Raw genomic sequence first — 19,863 nt, forward strand, 5'->3', positions numbered from 1 at the left:
TCCCGGCGCGCGCCAATGAGGGGAGCCGCCGTTGGGCGGCGGGGGAGGGGCGGGGCCGGCGGCCGCCAATGGGCGCGCGGCGGAGCGGCGGCTCCCGGGGCGCTGGCGGGGAGCGCGCGGAGTTGGAGGGAAGCGGAGTGTAAACACGGAAGTGAGGGACACCCCGGACACCGGGACACGCGTGGCCTCACCACCACACACCCACCCCCCGGGCAGACCCCCGGGAGGAGCCGCCGCTGCTGCCCCCGTCGCCGCTGCTGCCCCCGTCGCCGTTTCCCCAGGCGATCGGATCTTGCAGCCCCCCCCGTCCCCGTCCCACCCAGTGCCCCCGCAGCCGTTCATAACGGGGAAGGGTTTGGCCTCCTTGGGTTCTGCTAAACCTGCGCCTCCTGACAGCCTCCGGTTGTCCCCCCGCGGGGGGGAGAAAACGTGAGCGCTGCTCGAAATCACGGGGGGGATGTCAAAGCCGCAGCTCCCCACGGAGGAGTCCCGGCTGTGACTTTTTGTCATCGGCTCCTCACGGGGGTCCCTGCGTGCCCCGGCCACGGGCTGTGGCCGGCTGGGGGTCAGCAAGGGTGTGACTTAGTGCTGGCTGTGTCGTGAGGGTGAAGGTGTCCTAAAGGCATCACTGTCACTGAGGCATTAGTCACCAAATCTTCATCATTGTTTGGTTTAATTAGTGTGGAAAAAAAAACCCCAAAACAGCAGTTTTTGGAAGGGAGGAACAAACCCCAGGCAGATGCCTCCGCAGCAAAGCAGTGAGTAACAGGTCTGCTGCAGAACAGGAAAATCAGAGCCTGTCACAAGCCTTGGGACACTCCTGTGTAGGACACAGAAAGCAGCTTCCCGGGGAACTGCAGGGCTCTCTGCTGCAGGAGACCTCAGCTAGTTTGTATTTATTTTTTTTTAAACTTTTGGTTGCATAGGAAACATTTTAAGGAGTTGACTATTACATCAAGAGCTGCTTAAGTCGGTGGAGTTGGGTTGCTCGGGTGCCAGCCCTTTGATAAATAACAAATGACCTTTGGTCCTGCTCTTTCTGGTGTCCTTAGCCCCCAGCCAACGTAATTCTTTTTTGGTTTTGATATTTGCATTGCAGCGGGGGATACAGATACCTCCCCTCCTCTGGTATCCTCATCCTCCTGCTGCCAGGAGACTGGATCTGTTTACTTATTTACATATGCAGAGGGCAGCCTGTGGATTTCAGCGAGGAATCCTTTATCCTAAGGGCTTATATTAACTCTGCCTGCTTCTTCCTGTGGCTGCTGGCCTCAGTGTTTACAAAACTTGAGTGTTTGTAACCGTGGGCAGAAAGCTGGACCCAAATTGTTACTGCTCCAGCTTATCTTAATTGCTGGTTGTAAGAGCAACTCCCAAATGACTTTCCTAAAGAGGTGTTTTGGCTCTGGAGGTAATATTTCTCTTCATCTCGGTCTGAAAAGGTGGCTGGCAGGGAAGCAAGTGTTTTCAGATCTTGCTTTTGTCTTCCTTTTTGCTCCTAAGCAGTGTGTGATCCTGGAATTGTGTGCAGCTCAAAGACTTTGGAAGGAACAGATCCAGACTTAATTTTTAAGAAAATAGGGAATTGTTCTCAAGTTTCTGAGAAAATGATGCCTTTCATAAAACAAGCAGTAAAACAAAAATTTTTTATTTTTTTTTTTTTCCCCAGTCAAGAGCTGTATAAAGAGAGATTTCTGGGTATTACCTATAGGGGCAATTCAGCTGGTTTTAATTAAAATGTTGCTTAAGCACTGCTGCTACTGTGGTCTGTTAAATGCTGAGATAAAACAAGCATGTGCCTGCCAGTAAACTTTAATGAGGTCTGTTAGCATATGTGTAGTCACTCCTGACTGAATTCCATGCTTGGAATTGTGAATTCTTCATTAAAGTATAGCTCTGGTTGCCTGATGGAATTAAAGGATAAGCTATTGTAAATCAGGTGCTAGAATTAAGTGTTGACCTTGTGAGTGCAGACATTGATAGCCCTTCAGATAAAGAGGGGGGATCTAAAGGTTTCTAAAGGTAACATTTTGACTATTTCAGTCCATTTTTTTCCTCTCATCATGTGCTTTAACTCATTTTGTTGCCCTTGTTTTATGCTAAAACCGGGGGCATTGTTACAAAGTGGGTGTGTTGCCAGTGTTCTCTTCTGCATAGCTAAACTGCAGCCCTGTCAGACTTAATTACCAAGTTTGGTATTTTGGAACAGCTGTTGAGAGCCTTGAATGATCCACAGGATATTTGTTTAGAAAGTGAAGCTGGAAGACACTAGGTCAACAGTGAGGATACCTATCAACCTGTTTAACTCTTAACATTTTTTAAATGGAAGTTATTTTCTTTTCTAAGATTTTTTTTTTTTCTGCGAACATACCCAAATTTTTTAAATGAACTATTTTTAAAATAAAGTGCCAAAGAATATGGTTTCTTCATAGAAGCAGTGAGATGAGCTTTGGTTTAAAAGAATGGAAGATACGTGGTGGTGTTCAGTAACCTGTTCTAGATCAGTTCTGTTACCAGAGTCTGGAAAATACCCTTCCATCCATCCCTAAACTGCTTTGCTTCATTTTGGCAAATGATCTTCTTCCTGAAATGAGTATATAAGGTAACAGAGCTACTTCTTCAGTTGTTTACTCAAGCAGTAGAGTCTGATTTAGATTTCTAAGTCTTATCTATGTGCTCAGTGCTAACACAGTGTAAATATAATAGAAAATTGGTGAATTGGGCATGTTTAAAGAAATAGGTCACAGACATCAGGGTTTGGTTGGAAATTTTTCTGCCCACTGTGATGCTGTGCTTGTGCATCACAACCTTGGATGTGCTTGGATGAAGGTTGCTCTGGTAGTGTGTGCTTGTGTGGCACAAACTATAGGACCCTGTAAGGTATAGTGTGGTAGATAATGCCAGTGGTTTTCTGTGGTGATAGCACTTGAATGAAGTGGTTTTTTGTTGAGGTTTTTAAATTTTATTTTATTGCAGGACTCTACTTCTCTGGCTTGCTTCTTCCCCTGCCCCATCTGTATTGTGTGAAGTGCTACTACTAAGAGTTGTGATGCAAGTATAGTTTCTTTGAGGGCACCTGATCCAAGTCAACTTAAACAACAGCCACATGGTTTTCACTTGTCCCCTCCCCTGTGTGAGAGAGCCAGTTCCCCACTTCATCTTTTGGGTTATATTTTCTAGCTGTGTTTCTCCTCTGCATCATATGTCCTGAGTATTCTGACTTGCTGTCTTCTGTTACCCATTTTCCATCATGGCAAAAAAAAATTCTATGTAAGGTTTGTGTCGAGATAAAACTCAGCACTTTTCCAAATGTCTTGGTGCAATAAGTTTGCCTGAGAACAACTGGAAACTCCTGATGCTTGCTGGCTGAGCTAGAGCCTTGAACTGCTAAAGGAGAACATAGCTAACTGAGAAGACTTTGAACTGGTACTGGTACTCATTTTAGTAAATATTTTAATAGCTGTCTTTTTGGCAATGTTAGGTTTGTTTGTTAACAAAGATAGGCAGACACCATGTGTGTTTTTCCTGCCAAAGCCAGAAGTGTTGCTGGTTTTTGCTTGATGTGTTTTAGGTGGCAAATTCAGTCAAGTCCTAAGTAACTCAGGTTGGAAAACTTGTTTTGAAGTTTGTATTTTCAAATGTCAGAGGTGTTCGAGGAGTAGATAGTGCTATTTTTATTGGAAATGGTAGGGTTACTTAGGGCAGAGGATGGCTTTGCTCTGCCATTATGGTACTGCAGCCTTTCTTCCAGATGCTGGGAGGTTGTGTCCCCTTTCCTTCCACTCTAGCCCCTCCACAGAATGCCATAATACTGGAAAAGTACAAAGATTGCTCACAGTTGTCTTTTTTGCCTTGTTCATACTCTCTGCTGAGAACTTGCAGTGCAATGTCTAACAGGAAATACTTTGGATACAAAAGAAGGAAAATTTTGTGTGCTTTTAAGCATTTAGGAGTCAATTACTTCAGTAAGCTGATTCAGTCATCTGAAATTTGACAATTATTGTTTGGGTTTCTGTAAAGAAGTCCTCTGTATACACAGTCTGATATCTGCATGGAAGCAAGCTAAGTAGTTGTCCCAAAAATAGTAACCAGCAGAAACAGGAATGAAAACTGTACAGCTCTTTGCTGCAGAGGAGGCAGAAGGGTTGGTTAAAAAGCTTTGACGACCTCCTTTAAATCTTCTTTTCATGCTTTAGAATAAAACTATATTAAATGCTGATTTGGATTTTGGTGTTTGTATAGAATGGATACATTTATAATGATGAGGTAAATATTGTTCCTTTATTCTGATGATCAGTGGAAAATTTTATCTGGTAGATGGTGGGAAACTTGGTCATCAGTTTCTGTGCAACTGAACCTTCTCTTTAGAACAACAAAAAAAATCTAGGTAGAGGGTTTCCTGTAATGCCACTCAGTTTCAGTGCAGGTGTTCAGCCTTCGGCTCCAGACAAACCTCTAAGTGCTGCTTGGAAAGAAAGAAACAGCAGCTGCCTGGGCATGGGGAGCACCCAGGGACCTGCAGCTGGGGAAATGTTGCTCACACTGCACCTTTCCTGATTGCCACTGATTATCCAAAGCACAGAACACACAATAGAGACCCTTTCCTGTAGTGTAATTCACCTGTGCTCATAGCTGGGCTTTTATTGTCCCCAGCCTAGGGAAGGTGTGGTGGAATGTCAGCTCTAGCAGACATCTACTGTTAGAAAAGGTCAAGTGCCCTAAATAGCATTGCAGGAGAGTGCTGTGGTGGGAATCCCACAGCCAGCAGGTGGGCAGCCAGGCTGGGTCAGTCAGACATTACAGAATTTTGAATTTGTGCATTGTGTTCACCCTCAGCTTCTGGCTGATGTCTCTAGTCTGCTGGCTAATTGATTTTTCAAGCTTTTAATTTTTGTGTTTAAATAAACTGCAGTAGGCTGGGAGTTTTTTTCCCCGTGTGTGCCCACATTAACCTGTTTAATACTTAAGTTAGGAATGGTGTTAGCAGTATTTTCCCTGCTTTCCACTAAATGAACCTTAAGTTGTTTCTTAGACATTGCCAGTAGGATCGGTGCCTTGAAGTTCTCCTAGAGAATTATTACCAAATCCTCTTGAGTTCTCAGACGCTGGAGATAGGTGACCCTGCTTATGCTAAAGATAGATTTCCTGGGCTGCTGGCTGCCTGGCTGGAGCTGCTCAGCTTTGAGCAGATGGCCTTAAATGGAAAGAGCAACTGGAGAGAGCTCTTGTACCTTAGCCAGAGTGTGGATGATGTGCAACAGGTGTTTCTGCTGTCACCCCCTTTAAAAACCTTTTCAAGGACGAGGAATATAGAGTTGGCTGTGAAGAAAATTGTAGTTTTAATTAATAAGATGGTGTGGGTTTCTTTAGTGGCACTGCTGCATTTGGGTTGCTGTGATCTGCTCTGTATCAGACTTAAATTGAAGTATCTTTAGATTGTTTTTGATTAACTGCTTAGTTTTCATAAACTTCCAGAACTTGAAGCAAGATATATTTTTATCTCCTTCCCTTAGTTATTGCATATTGTTTGTGATTCATTTTTTAACAACAAAGCCTGTTAAATCCAACTCAGATATTTTTAATATAGGAAAGCAAATCTGGATATATCTGTTTTGCAAACTGATCTTGTGCTTTGGTATATATGTATGTATTTATAGGAGAGTAGAGTGAAAATGTGAAGAGAGGTGACCTTTAGATTTTAATGGGATAATGGATGGAGATGGTGCTACTTCCTTACTCTGCTAGTTTGTAACCATCCTCATCACAGTTTGTTTTGTTCTGGTTAGCTTGAAGGCAGGAGGCAAATTGAGGAATCAGAAATCTAAATATGGGGAGTGACAGTGTTGGCTCTTCTTGTCTTGTGTCTTCCCTAAATATTTCTGTTGACAGGTAGGTGAGGAAAGTCTGAAGATACCTGTTGTCAATCTTGGGATTTTCAAGTTTAAGATTGAGTAGTACAGTGATACATGTGGACTGTTATTAGTAATCTCTTCTCAAGAATTTTTTTTAATCCTTTTACAGTGGAAGCATCAGTTCATGGCAGTAATGTGCACTGCACAGATAAGACAATTGAAGCTGCAGAGGCCTTGCTTCATATGGAGTCTCCTACCTGCCTGAGAGATGCCAGGAGTCCTGGTATGTCAGCCACAGTGAACCTTTTCTCCTTCCACTAATTGGCAAAGCAAGCAAGTTGGGAAATCTGCTTTGGAGAACTCTATGCTGTTTAAAACATTTGCTTGCTTATTTCAAAATTACTGATTTGTTTTCAGTTTTCATGTGATTCCTCTGTAACAGTTATTTATCTGAGCCTTGGCATAGGTTGTCCAGAGAGGCAGTCTCCAACCTTTGAGGTTGTTCAGAACCTCTCTGGGGACACAGTCCTGGGCAGCTGGTGCTAGGTCACCATGCTTGATCACAGAGTTGGACCTGATGCTCTCCAGATGTCCCTTCTAACCTCAGCCATTCTGTGGTTCTGTGAATTTGACACTTTAAATTTTTAAAATAAGGAGTTATAAAGAAGAAACCCAACTCCCTGAGCTAGGAGACAGGGACCAGGAGCAGAATGGCCTCCCTACAATCCAGGAGGAGATGGTCAGTGACATCCACAAATCTATGAGGCTGGATGGGATGCACTCAAGAGTGCTGGAAGAACTGGTGGGGGTGCTCACCAAGCCACTTGCCATCGTTTACCAGCAGTTCTGGATGGCTGGAGAGGTACCAACAGATTGGAAATCAGGCAGTGTAGTCCCCTTATATAAGAAGGAACATAAGGATGATCTGGGAAATCACAGGCCTGTTAGTTTGACTTTGGTACTGGGGAAGCTGTTGGAGCAGATCATCCTGAATACCATTATGGGATACATGCAGAACAACCAAGTGATCATCCCCAATCAGCCCAAATTCATGAAGGGCAGGTTCTGTTTGACTGAGCTGATCTCCTTTTATGACAGGGTGACCCACTTATTGGATGAGGCTGTGAATGTTGTCTCCCTTGACTGTAGCAAGGCATGGAGATCAGAATAAGGAATCAAAGTTTAAGCTCTAATTAGTTTCATTTAAAGTTGAGTAGTTCAGCTAGAGTATATTAGTGTGATACTTGTCTTAATGCCTTACAGTACTGGCAAGCATACACTATTTTGGGAATTGGATTGATTTTCTAGGTTGTTGAAGCAGAATCTTGCTATAGTGCTACCCACCATATGCTCTGTTTAAAATAATTTAATGTAAGACATGAAAATAATCAAGGAGAAACCTCATCAGATACTCTTTATGTTTTTCCCCTCCTAGTGGAAGTTTTTGTCCCTCCTTGTGTGTCAACCCCAGAATTCATCCATGCGGCCATGAGACCTGATGTGATCACAGAAACTGTGGTGGAGGTGTCAACTGAGGAATCAGAACCAATGGATGCATCTCCTGTCCCAACTTCCCCTGATATTCATGAACCAATGAAAAAGAAAAAAGGTTTGTATGGCTGTTTGTAGGAGCAGCCTCCAAGTTTGTTTCTGATGTGCACTGCTGCAGATGGTGCAGTGGATGATCTGATTTCTCTGCTCATGTCATCAGACTCCTGGAAGTCTGAAATGGGAGTTCTTAGAAAATGAGTCTGCAGTGGGAAAAAAGAATAAAGTATCAAGAAAATGGGCTTTGCCAAGCCAGAAAAGATTCTGCCCCTGTGCTCAGCCCTGGGGAGGCCACAGCTTGAGTCCTGTGTCCAGTTCTGGGCCCCTCAGCTCAGGAAGGAGATTGAGGTGCTGGAGCAGGTCCAGAGAAGAGCAAGGAGGCTGTGAAGGGATCCAGCACAAGTCCTGTGAGGAAGGGCTGAGGGAGCTGGGGGTGTTGAGGCTGGAGAAGAGGAGGCTCAGGGGAGACCTCATCACTCTCTCCAACTCCCTGAAAGGAGGTTGGAGTCAGGGGGGGGTTGGGCTCTTTTCCCAGGCAACTCTCAGCAAGACAAGAGGGCACAAGAGGTCTCAAGTTGTGCCAGGGGAGGTTTAGGTTGGACATGAGAAAGAATTTCTTTACTGAGAGGGTGATCAGACATTGGAATGGGCTGCCCAGGGAAGGGGTGGATTCTCCATCCCTGGAGATATTTCAAAAGAGCCTGGATGTGGCACTCAGTGCCATGGGCTGGGAACTGCAGCGGGAGTGGATCAAGGGTTGGACTTGATGATCTCTGAGGTCCCTTCCAACCCAGCCAATTCTGTAATTCTATGATGTTTTTATTGTGGTTTTTAAGCACAGTTTACAAAGTGGAGGAGGAGTAGAGAGAGATTCAAAGAGGACTTGTGTGTATGTATTTGGAGAGCAGGTGGGCTTGGTATTCTTCCAGTGAAACAACAGGCTAAATACTAACAGTTTACAGAATGAGTATGAGATCTTCATGTCAGCATGGTATCTTATTTGTCTGATTGGTGTGTGTTGGAGGAGAAACTTTTCAGAACTGTGTTTGAGTTCTAAGCACTCAGCTGCCAAATGAGAGGCTGGTACCTGGTGAGGTTTCTTGCACATCCAGCAGTTTTCTTAGAGGCATCAAATACAATCCACCAGACTATGGGAATGTTTTTATTATAGCTTCCAGACATGCAAAGGTAGAATATTGACGTGTAATTTAGAGGAAAATTAGTGCAGTGTGGTGATAAAGAGATGCAAATCTAAGATCTGCAAGCTTTAGATTTAAGAAAAGCACAGATGTGTAGCAGATGTATGTTAAATAACCAAGAAAGTGGTCATTAAAACTTTTTGGTAGTTGTAATCAGACACTAGGGGATTTTAACTGTTTCTTTATATTCCACTGTCAGATTTTTATTCTGCATATTCCACTTTTATTCTGCATATGATTAACACTCCCTCCTCCCATGTTGTGTGTGCAGCTGGCCGGAAACCCAAGACCCAACAATCAGCTGTGTCTGATGGCTCTCCAGATCTAGGTATAAAGAAGAAACCTAGAGAAGGCAAAGGTATCTTTTTCTGTGATTAATTTTTAAAGTAATCTTTAAAGTAATCTTGTAATTTTTAAAGTTATACAGTGTGGATATATTGTATCTGTCACAGGAAATATGCATTTATTTTTTTTTAAGTTTGATGGACGAGTAGACTTTTTTATTTGATGCCTTCAAATTTGTTTGTACAAGATGTAGCACAAGGCTGTGTGGAATTGCTCTAGAAGTGGTTTGTAATGCACTCTGCAGTTAATGGGCTTTCTGGTTTTTCATTTGCTTTCTGTTCATTGCCTCACGCTGCCCTTTGGGTTGTGTGTTAACTTCCAGACATGCATTTGTTAAGTTGCTGCTGAAAGGTTTGTTCTCCAGGAGAAACAGCTAATGGGGGTTTGTAATGGTGATGGTTTAAAATATGTTTTTTAGTTGACTCACAAACTTCAGTGGCAATATGTTGCTTGACTGGTAGCCTCTGTCTGAAGGGGAAAACCAAAGTACAGTATATTTTTCTACAGGTTGAGTGAGGGATTTTGTGCAGGAGAGTCATGCTTTTTGTAACAGTTCCCCTGATAAATAGTGGCTGCTTTCTTGAATTCCAAGCCCTTGCTATTTACACAGACTGGGACACTGGCTTACAGGTTACCTTTGAGCTGGCACGCAGTGTGGCAGCTCTTCCCTGGGTTACAGGTGGGAAATGTGGATCTCTTCCCCACTGACTGCACTGAAAGCTGTTTGGAGATGTTGCTCTGGCTCAGAGAAGCAAAGCTTAGTGACACTCAGTGGCAGCATGCTGGCTGAAAAGTTTGCAGTGGTCAGCTCCACTGTTACTTTGGGATTTGTTTGAAAGCAAATCTCAGCTGTTAACATAATTCCTTATCTGGGTACAGCTCCAGAATCATCACATTTGTCAGCAGGGCAAGGAGGAATGGGACAGAGTGACATCATGCAGAGTTGGCTTATGAAAACCAACACAAACAGGAATCAGACATCCCTGCAGCAGCCACTCTTTCCATCTTTGGATTTGAGTGTAGTAGTGGACATCATTAAAAGTTACAGATTTTTGCATCTGTACTTAAAAGTCCATTTTGTTTATTTTTCTTATCTTTTTTCTCTTGAGTGTTCTTAAAGCTTTCTTAGCTTGCTTGCTTATTCTGATTTCAGTATTACAGCTTTCCATTATTTGAACAGTTCTTTTAAAGTGTCCCAGTTCCTCCTAACTTGCCAGGCAAATAACTGAGAAAGAAAAGGCCTGTATTTCTGTCTCCCCTACTTCTTGTCTGTATTGCTTGTTCTGTGAAGTTGGAGATGGTTGAGCTTTGAGTCTGGTGGTTCCTGGATTTATTTTTTTTTTTAATTTCTGCCCTCCTTCATAACAATCTACTTATTATGTCTCTTGTTCCCTCATTCTATATTTTACACAACAACTGCCATAAAATAACTTTTTTTAAAAAAAAATCTAGGCTTCATATTCTGCAAACTAATTTTGCTACTGGATATGAATTTTGTTACTTATTTTTAAAAAGTACTTGCAAGTATATGCTTTTTTACATGCTGTGTGTTTTTGGAAAACAAGGACTTAGTCCTAGAGCTCAGTACTGTCAGCAGAGTTAAATCATAGAGCAGAGGGACAGCTGGTTGGGCACATTTGGAAAGGGGATCACTTCATGTTCTTTTTGCATTCCTTATACTTTGTGGTGCAGAGTGAAGCAGCTGTAAATCTGTGCTTTGGTCAGTTCATTATACAGGAAGCACTGGAAGCCTAAATATTTTTTCTTAAAGTGAGATAGTGTTATTTTTTTCTCCTCACATAGTGGCTTGGCTGTTCCATCATGGTTTCTCTTGACATATTTTGTTTTTCATTTCCATAAACACCCTGTCCAAAGTGTAAGCAGTTGGAGGGAGCAAAATTGGCTGAGCCTCTGCGTAGGTGCTGGTACCAATACAACAATTAGTTGGTAGGCACAATGCCATGTCCCATTTGCATACTTTATGGACATTAATCCTATTTTGAGATGACAGCTGACATTCTGTAAGAAGCTGGCAGCTGTAATAATCAGGTAGATGCAAAAATTTCTTTCATTGTGGAAAATCTACGTGATAGAGATAATCTTGTCTAGCTCAGTGCTGGTTAACAGTGCCTGAGACCCTTCAGGAGTGGAGATGAGCTCTGTGCTGATAAATAAGGTTTCTGTCTTCCTAGCAAGGGGCAGCACATATTTGTCTAGCAGACTGGACTTGAGGATGCTAAAGTGTAGACCTGTTTAGTTAATATATTTTACAGCTGTGCCTTTTTCTTCCTCTGGGGTTCATCAGCTTCTGCCTCCTGTGGAAAAAAAAAGGTTGCTATTTAGGTCAATCTAGAGTATGAAGGAAAAGAAGAAATCTGCTGAGTCAACAGCACAGTTCCTGCAGAAAAATGAGGCACTTTCAGGAATGATTTATCTTGAAGTTCCCATTTACCTCCAAGCCCACATATATTTTTGCAGAGAATCCTGGAGCATTCTGTGGACCCAGAAATTCTATTTCTAAGGAATTAAGGGAAAAAAGAAAATAGAAAAATTCCCTAGGATCTAGGATGATCTAAGGATTCCTGAGTTTTTTTGTTGGCTCATTACTCATACAGGTTGGTCACTACTCCAGTAGTAGTGACACTGCTGAAGTGTCACTGAAATCCAGAGGAAGCTGGATTTTGGTAGCTCTTGAGTTGGTACTCACTGTTTATTTGAGCATGTGGTAAAACACATTTATTTGCTGTCTGCAAGGTAGTCTTATAGAGAATGGAAACTTTTTTTTTTTTTATCCTTTGAAGTTTTTCAAAGATAGCTAACTTCTTGGAGTCTTGAACAGTGGTCTTTAACATGCTTTAATGTATTTTAATTGTCTTCAGTGTGATGTAACAAGTGCTATGCTGGGCTACTAAATCTCAAGAACTGAAAACTTTTTCACAAAAAAAAAAAAAAATTTAATACCTTTTTATTTGGCCCATGTAAGTCCCTGGAATAGTTGAGCAAGTGAAAAGTTGGAATTAACATTCTGAGGTTACTGTAGCTCTGTCTTAGTTCTCCCTTCTCAGATAACTTGAGTTGTCTTTTACAGCTGTACAAATGGAATGTTTTTTGTTTTTTTTTTTTCAATTTCTACTGCTTTTCCCCTTTTCCTAAATGCAAATGTTACACTGAGTGCAGACAGCCCCCACATTATGCTTTATGCCCTCCTGATAGTCACTGTCATAAACCCAATCTTTTGGCTTCTCCAGTGGAAATCCAGAGTACATCTCTTGAATACCTGAGAAGTACATTAAATTCTTCCCCTGTAGGCTGACCTCATTCTGTATCCCCCTAATTGCAGAAAGACACATGGGATTTCTGCTAAATGAGTACTTGTAGCTAGAAATTGGTTAGGCTTTGCACCCAGAAAGGATGTTGGTCACTCTGCAACATATATTTGGGAAATATCAGATTGGGGCTGACACCAGTCAGTGTAAGAGCTTGAGTTCCTGGACAGGAGGTTATGTTGCAAACTTAACCATAGTTTAGGTGATTTGTTATTGGAGGTTGTTTAAAAAAATACTTATTTATTACTTCAAAAATACTTATTTTATGCTGTCCTTCAGTGTCATAAAATGCACTGGCATTTCCACTCCCTGTTGCAGCAAACATGAGAAGAAAACTGAGCTCTCGTCCTGCCTCTGCTGAACAGGTGGAGGTTGTAGTGACTTGGAACACTACCCACAGTTCTTTTGAAGAACTGAGAATGGGTGCTGGATTGAGCAGGCTCCTGTGCTGTGTAACAGATCACTTGGATTGGCTCCTTTCAGAATGTAAATATTTGTGGAAGCTTTACTAAACTTAGCAAAATGAATGAATATGTGCAGGGAACATTACATACCATCCTCTGTAATACATGCTTGTAATACAGGTCAGTCAGAGTTCCCTATCTATGGAGGATTTTCAGTTATCTTTATAAAATGGGCTTCTCACATTTAAATCCTTTATGATTACAGGAAATACAACATACTTATGGGAGTTTCTTCTGGACCTCCTCCAGGACAAAAATACTTGTCCTCGATATATTAAATGGACTCAGCGAGAGAAGGGAATCTTTAAACTTGTGGACTCAAAAGCTGTCTCTAAATTATGGGGAAAACATAAAAACAAACCTGACATGAACTATGAGACTATGGGAAGAGCTCTGAGGTAAAAACTCTTATGTCCTTGTTATCTCATTCTTAATTTTGCCTCTTGAAATAGAACAGTTCTGAAATTTTAAGAGCATTGCCCTCTTGCTGTTTAAAAAGCATCAGTCTCTCATTTTGTGTTGCCTTTTATGTTACCAGTTAATTTGCAGTTTAATTCCTGAAGTATATATTTAAAAGGTCAGATTTTTTTCCAGCTGGGTCCTTCAGATCATCTGTCAGTGTGCTCTGCCAGCTTCTTTCTGTCCCTTCTCACAGTGTGGACTTTATGGTTACTTCAGATTTTCTTGTTAGTGTAGAATGATGTTTTCTTTAAAACCTGTCACTGTTGGTGACTACTTAATTGTACATTTCTTGCAGATACTACTATCAAAGAGGAATCCTGGCAAAAGTTGAGGGACAGAGGCTTGTGTATCAGTTTAAGGAGATGCCAAAAAATATAGTTGTCATAGATGATGACAAAAGCGAGCCCTGCAATGAAGATTTGTCAATGCCCACAGATGAAAAGTCATTGGAAAGAGTGTCTTTATCTGCAGAAAACCTTTTGAAAGCAGCAACTTCAGCACGTGGAGGAAAAAATTCCTCTCAGTTAAGTTGTACCAGAACAGAAAAAGCAGTCACCAGAGTTGTGAATATTGCCTCACCAGTGCATGACACATCATCATCTCGTTCCTCAACTACCACTACTACTGTCCCAGCAACAACAGCTCCCAGGTTTGTATTAATGTGGCTCATTTGCTAATGAGAAGCAGTTTTTGGTTAGTAAGCTGTCTTTTAGTGGTTTTGTTTTATGTTTTAAATGCTGGAAAGTGTTTCTGATTTGCAAATAGCAGTGGAATACTGCGGCCTATGAGATCAGAGCCAACTGTCAATATATTTGCATTTTCATGTGTTTTAAAGTTCTGTAGAGAGAGGAAAGGGAAGAAAGGGAGATGAATGCTCCTAAATTTCCAAAGTCCTCTTGCTAGATGTGCAAAAGGTTTGGGTTTTTTGGTTTTGTCTGGTGTTTTTTTAAAGACGCAATTCAAAATGTGTGAATCCTAGACTTGCCTCTCCCTGTTTTCATCTCTAATGGTGCCCTGTGGTTTGACTTAAACCCTTTATTGTTATATATATATAAAATAATATATGTCAATATATTATATTGACTTAAACATCTTTATTTTTCAGGACTGTACGTGTGGCAATGCAAGTGCCTGTTGTAATGACCTCTCTGGGACAGAAAATCTCGACCGTGGCAGTGCAGTCCGTAAACGCAGGCTCACCCTTATTAACCAACACAAGCCCAACAACTGCAACAACTCCAAAGGTAGTAATCCAGACAATCCCTACTGTGATGCCAGCCTCTGCTGAAAACGGAGACAAAATCACAGTGCAGCCTGCCAAAATCATAACCATCCCTGCCACGCAACTGACGCAGTGTCAGTTACAAACAAAAACCGGCCTGTCTGGGTCAGGAAGTATTAACATCGTGGGAACCCCCTTGGCTGTTAGAGCACTAACCCCAGTGTCTATAGCTCATGGGACACCAGTAATGAGACTATCAGTGCCTGCTCAGCAGGCATCTGGCCAGACTCCTCCCAGGGTGATTAGTGCAGTTATAAAAAGTCCAGAAGTTAAATCAGACGCGGCGGCTTTAAAACAGGAACGTGAAGTGAAAACACTGCAGCTGGTAAATGAAGAGAAGCCAGCAGATGGAAGCAAGACTGTGACTCACGTAGTGGTAGTTAGCACACCCTCAGCTATTGCCCTTCCTGTAACAATGAAATCAGAAGGAATTGTAACGTGTGAGAAATGAAGAATGGGTTGCTTCCAGCATGGACTTTTAGACTGTTACGGTTTGGAATATACTGACATAACTGGGGGAGGGACGTGGACGTGATCACCAAGTCAAAAAGGAAAGTTTTGAAATGTTAATAAACATGCATATGTTGAAGACTTTCTGGGAAAAAAAAATTATTTTCCTGTGTTTCAGTGGGAATTGAACCACATTGTTGATTCGCTGACAAAACTGCTTCTTACAGTTGGGAAACAGCTGAACCTCTGGAGAAAGAAAGAGAGAGGGACTGAAAAGGGACCAAACAGTTCACTACATTACCCATTACTGAGTTACACTAAAACCTGGAACACTAAAAGGGAGTTTGTGTGAGAGGTTTGCCCTGGTTTTTAGTTTTCAGGGGGAAAGTCTCGTTGTTAAAAATGGCAAATTTGATGCATTTTATATGCATACCAGCAATTACTACTGTGGGCCCACAGTACTCAACTGGTGCTATGTGAAAAACTCTGCTATTAGGTATTGTAGAATGTGAAATAAAGGAGAAGATTAAAGAGCTTCTAAAAGAAGACAGAGACCTAGAGGAATTTTTGTATCATACAGCTTAAGCAGATTGAAAATGGAAGCCTTAGACTGATTTTCAGTTATCTTTCTTGAAATAAGCTAATGGCTTGTTTGTGTAAAGCTTTTTTTATTAAAAAAAAAAAATTTTTAAAAAATCTTGTACCTAGCACAGTATTGTTATAGAATTACATGTAACATATTTTGTATGGTAGTTAAAAGTCTGTCTAAATTTCTTAATTGTGGACAAAATAGCAGCAGGCTTCCTGCCTTCTGCTGTAACATGCCTGTGTCTCTCATTTAGCCTTGACATCTGTGCATACATTTCAGTTTCAGCTCTACTCTGTCACTTGAAAGGTCACGCCCAGCATGAGCTTTTGTCAGGTAGTTCTAAACCTGTAATTTTTTTTTTTTAGTTGAAGAGGGAAGTACCAGTGTTCAGAATGAACTATAATAGTTTGTATATTCAACATTTGAAGTATATTCTATTTTGTTGTACTCTTGTTTCAAAGTGTATTCAAGTAGGTTTTAATGAAATATAGAAAGGAAATTTAACGGTGTTTGGTCTGCTATTTATTTTTTACTTTTTCCTTTCCTTATTAACCTTTTCTTCTGTTTATTTGAAATCTTCCAGGCATTCAGCCTAAGAATGATATCACTAAGCTGATGTAGTGTGGAAGCTTGGAACTCATCACTGCTCCGGTGCTCCCAGCAGCTGACCAACCCTCTCACACACTACACTGAAATATTTTTTTATGGAAATATCTGTGAAGCTTGCAGTAATTGATGAGGTAGCTTCTGGCAGGGGCTTAGTTCTGTTGGGCTGTTGTCTTCTTGCATTGTAGCTCATCTTCTGAGGGAGCAACTTGAGCAGCTTGAGGAGTCACTGCCCTGCAGCTGACAGGTGGTGGCTTCCTGTGCACTCCCAGTTGTCATAATGCCAAGAAGATGGGGTTTGCTTAGGTGACTCTGAGAATCAGTAACTTCTAGAGCTCTGTGAATTACTGAACTACTCCTCCAGCTTTAGCTTAATTTCCTAAGGCTGCACTGCAAAGGCAAGGTAAAAATGAGCAGACTTGGCTGCTCCAGATCTCTTTGATGTCATAGAAGCCACTGGTAGGTAAAAAATGAGAAAAGTGAACTACCAAGTTACACTGTTGGTCCTTTTGATGTAGCTGCCATTGACATTTCCAGCTGTTGTTTTGGCTTCAGCACAAATACATGACTTTTAACTAGATGTTTTGGGTTTGTTTCAGAATGAAGTAAGTAAATATATATTCCATTAATTTATAATAGTACTGAAATTATGGGTGTCATGATCCTCTACTACTGGGAAAGCTCAGGCAAGAACACACAGTACACACATTATTCCATAGCTGAAGTCCACGTGCAAGAGTTGGGATGAAAACAGATGCAGAGTAGCTTACCCTGTTTTCCTGGGGACCACAGAGACACCAAACAGTTACCAGAGAAGCAGCACATCAGCTTAGGAGTAGCCAGGTGCCCAGGGGCACTCCCAAGTTACTACTGAGATGCCGTGGAAAGTCCTCAGAGCAGGAACTCTGATAATCTTGGAATAATTTAGGTCTGAATGACTTAAGTATTTGATGGCTTGAGGAGCAATTTTAATGGAAATTTGGAACTGAGGTCTTTGGTAACAGTAAAGGAAACCACAATTAAATACTTACATAGAAGTTTCTTTTTTTCCCTTTAACTTTTAATACTGAAAAACAACCTACCTGTGGAGGCAGTCAGCCTCATTCTTATCTTTGGCTGGTAAGAAATGTGGGTATAGCTCTGTAAAGCCAAGCAGGTATGTGGGGAACTTTGAAAGTCTTCTGAAAAAGGGTTTCTTTTTCATACTTCAAGCAGGAAAGCAGAGTTTAAGACCCAGTGTGTGGTGTAGAAGGCATCAATCTCTTCCACCAGCAGTTAACTCAAAGAAGTGACCATTCTTACAGATGAGCTGTGTTTTTTTCGTGGGATAAAGGACAAGGATACCTGCACAGGAGGAAATGCTAAGAAAAAGAGGTAGGTCAGAAAGGGAAGCAGGGAGAAGCCTGGGCAATGGGTTGACTGATTTGGTGGTATAAGAAGCAATAATGTCCTGGGTAGAGGGCAATGGAGCAGTGTGAAGGAAGGCAGGTAGAACAAATTGGATCTGGAAGAGAGGAAAAGTAGTAGCATTTTTAAACCCACATTTGTAAGTTTTTTTTGTTTTTTTTTTTTTAAGAATTCCTTCTCAAAAAGGCTGTGTTTTAGTCATTATGAAAGAGGAGCTATGCCTTGGAGCATGATATGTGTATCTCTGGAGTATTTGTAGTTCAGACCTTTCCAACACCCAATTTAGATACACTGGAAGTCAGATGGGGACAAACTTAATCTTCCTGGAAATAGATAAGGATCTCCAGCTGATGACCTTCTTGTAAGTCAGAGCCAAGATTTCCATCGTGTAATGGCAAAAATTAAAGGAATGAAGTCACCTCCCTCTTCCATGGTGAGATGGGCAGCTTGCCAGCCATGCTCTCAGATGCTGCAGTCACTGTCAGGGCTGCATCTTGCCACAGAGCTGGTGATGGTCCTTTGGCTCTCTCCCCTGGCCACCTGGCAAGTGGCATGGGCACTGTGGGCTGCCAGAGGACATTTATCAGAAGTTCATTAAGTGCTGCAACAATGGGCTGGATCTGAAATAGAAAGGGTACTTCACCTGGCTTCAAAAAGTGGAGTCCTGTTTTGTTAATCCTTTCTATGACTTTGTATATATTTTTTATTTTAATTTTTTTTTATAATTGAGCTGCTGCCTCTAAGTACAGGCAGGCTTTTTGTCAGTCAAGCAGTGCTTGCAGTGCCTGCTTGAGCACAGCTCTTCAGCATTGCTTTGTGTGCTTGTGGTTGCTCAGAGTTGTTCCAAGATCTGGTTGTTGATGTGCAATCTAGGTACAGGAAGCAGCCTGGGGATTTCTACAGCCCAGTGCTGGGGTGGGGAGCAAGATTCCCCCCTGTAATTGGAAATCTCATCATTCTCCAGGCCTGTGCAAGCTTGCTCTTCAACATCCTGGTTTAGGCTGACATAATTTCTACGTGAGCAAGAGGTGTTTTTACTGGTGGTGTTGGAGGACATGACCTCAGGATGGGGGAGCTTCGGTTAGGTTGGTAACATCTGAAATGGCCAAAGGGATGCTGAAACATTGAATCAGCATCTAACTATGCTCCTAAACTTGTACAGCCCCCTTGTTGCTCAGGACTAGTGTTACATCTGAAGCTAGTGGCTCATGTGGAAGAGCTTAACACTTGGCAAGTAGTAAATAGATGAGTGAGTGGAATGAAACCAGTGAGAAGTGAGCATGCTTTGTGCAGAACGTATGTAATACATTTATTTTTCAAACAACTACCAATTTAAGTTACAGGAGAACAGGATAATAGTGTGTAACCCACAGAAAAAAATCATTGTGAATTGCAACTCAGAGGTCAGAACATCGTTTTTTCTGGGTTGTGACAAGAAAAGTTGAAAGGGGAATCCTATCACAGGCAATCCAGGTAAAGTGTGCAGCAAGGAGGGCTGAGTTCTTGGGATCCTCTACTAATTGATTTCATCAACTTTAGAACTTTATGGAATTACATCTGAGCTGATTGAGGATCAGTGAGGTATTCAAGAGTTGAAGAGAAGGTGGAGAGGTGCCTGAAGCCTGAGTTCTTACTCTGACCCATGCAGCAGGGATCTCAGTTACATGTGAAGATTGTCACAGCCAGAACAAGCTAAATTTAATTTCTGCCTGGGAGTGACAGCTCACGTGGCAGGTATTAAACTTATTGAGTTATGAAGATCCAAGTGACACTATCTACTTCTGATCTGATTGTTCTGCAAGGGAGATAGTGCTTTAATTAGCTTGCAACAGCTTCTGCCTTTCAGCAAATGAAGTAAGTGGGTCATTTCTTTCTTCAGGTAGCTTGAGGGTGAGGAGAAACCATTGCTGCTACAGCTAATGCAGCTTTTACTCAAGATGAGAGCAAGAGATCTGTTGAGACTTTTTTTAGCCTCTGCTTATAAGGCAGGCACCCACAAGAAGACCTTTGAAGACATTTTTACTGTAGGAGTCATACTGCTATATAGGAAAAAAAAAGCCTTCTTGTTTCTTCCTATGAATATTATTTACTGCACTGAATTTATCTGCCTCTTGTTGAATAAAACAAAGCAAGAACTGGGTTTCACTGAAGTCTCCCAAAAGAGTCTGTCTGCAAAATATATTTTATAGCAAATCCTTGAATAGAATTTCTGTGTCTTTCCTATCTTTTATTGAAGTCCAACAGAAAGAGTTCATCATTGTGCTATAGCAGGAAGATGTGGTTTCCAATGATAATATTCTGGTGGGGATAGTCCCCAGCCCTCTCATAGTTAT

General features: G+C 41.7%; 1 protein-coding gene across 5 annotated transcripts in view; it reads left to right on the forward strand.

The window, feature by feature from the left end:
* Nucleotides 1-16,021, forward strand: part of ELF2 (E74 like ETS transcription factor 2) — a 37,939-nt gene extending 21,918 nt beyond the window's left edge. For all 5 annotated transcript variants that reach the window (XM_071753787.1, XM_071753788.1, XM_071753790.1 and 2 more), the window contains 6 exons: nt 6,022-6,135; nt 7,288-7,461; nt 8,871-8,957; nt 12,940-13,132; nt 13,492-13,845; nt 14,302-16,021. In XM_071753787.1, the coding sequence (XP_071609888.1) occupies nt 6,022-6,135; nt 7,288-7,461; nt 8,871-8,957; nt 12,940-13,132; nt 13,492-13,845; nt 14,302-14,929 (1,550 nt within the window). In that variant the 3' untranslated portion in view covers nt 14,930-16,021. The remainder of the gene's footprint in view (nt 1-6,021; nt 6,136-7,287; nt 7,462-8,870; nt 8,958-12,939; nt 13,133-13,491; nt 13,846-14,301) is intronic.
* Nucleotides 16,022-19,863: the final 3,842 nt, after the last annotated feature.

The sequence above is a fragment of the Heliangelus exortis genome, chromosome 10 (assembly GCF_036169615.1).
Source record: "Heliangelus exortis chromosome 10, bHelExo1.hap1, whole genome shotgun sequence".
NCBI lineage: Eukaryota > Metazoa > Chordata > Aves > Apodiformes > Trochilidae > Heliangelus > Heliangelus exortis.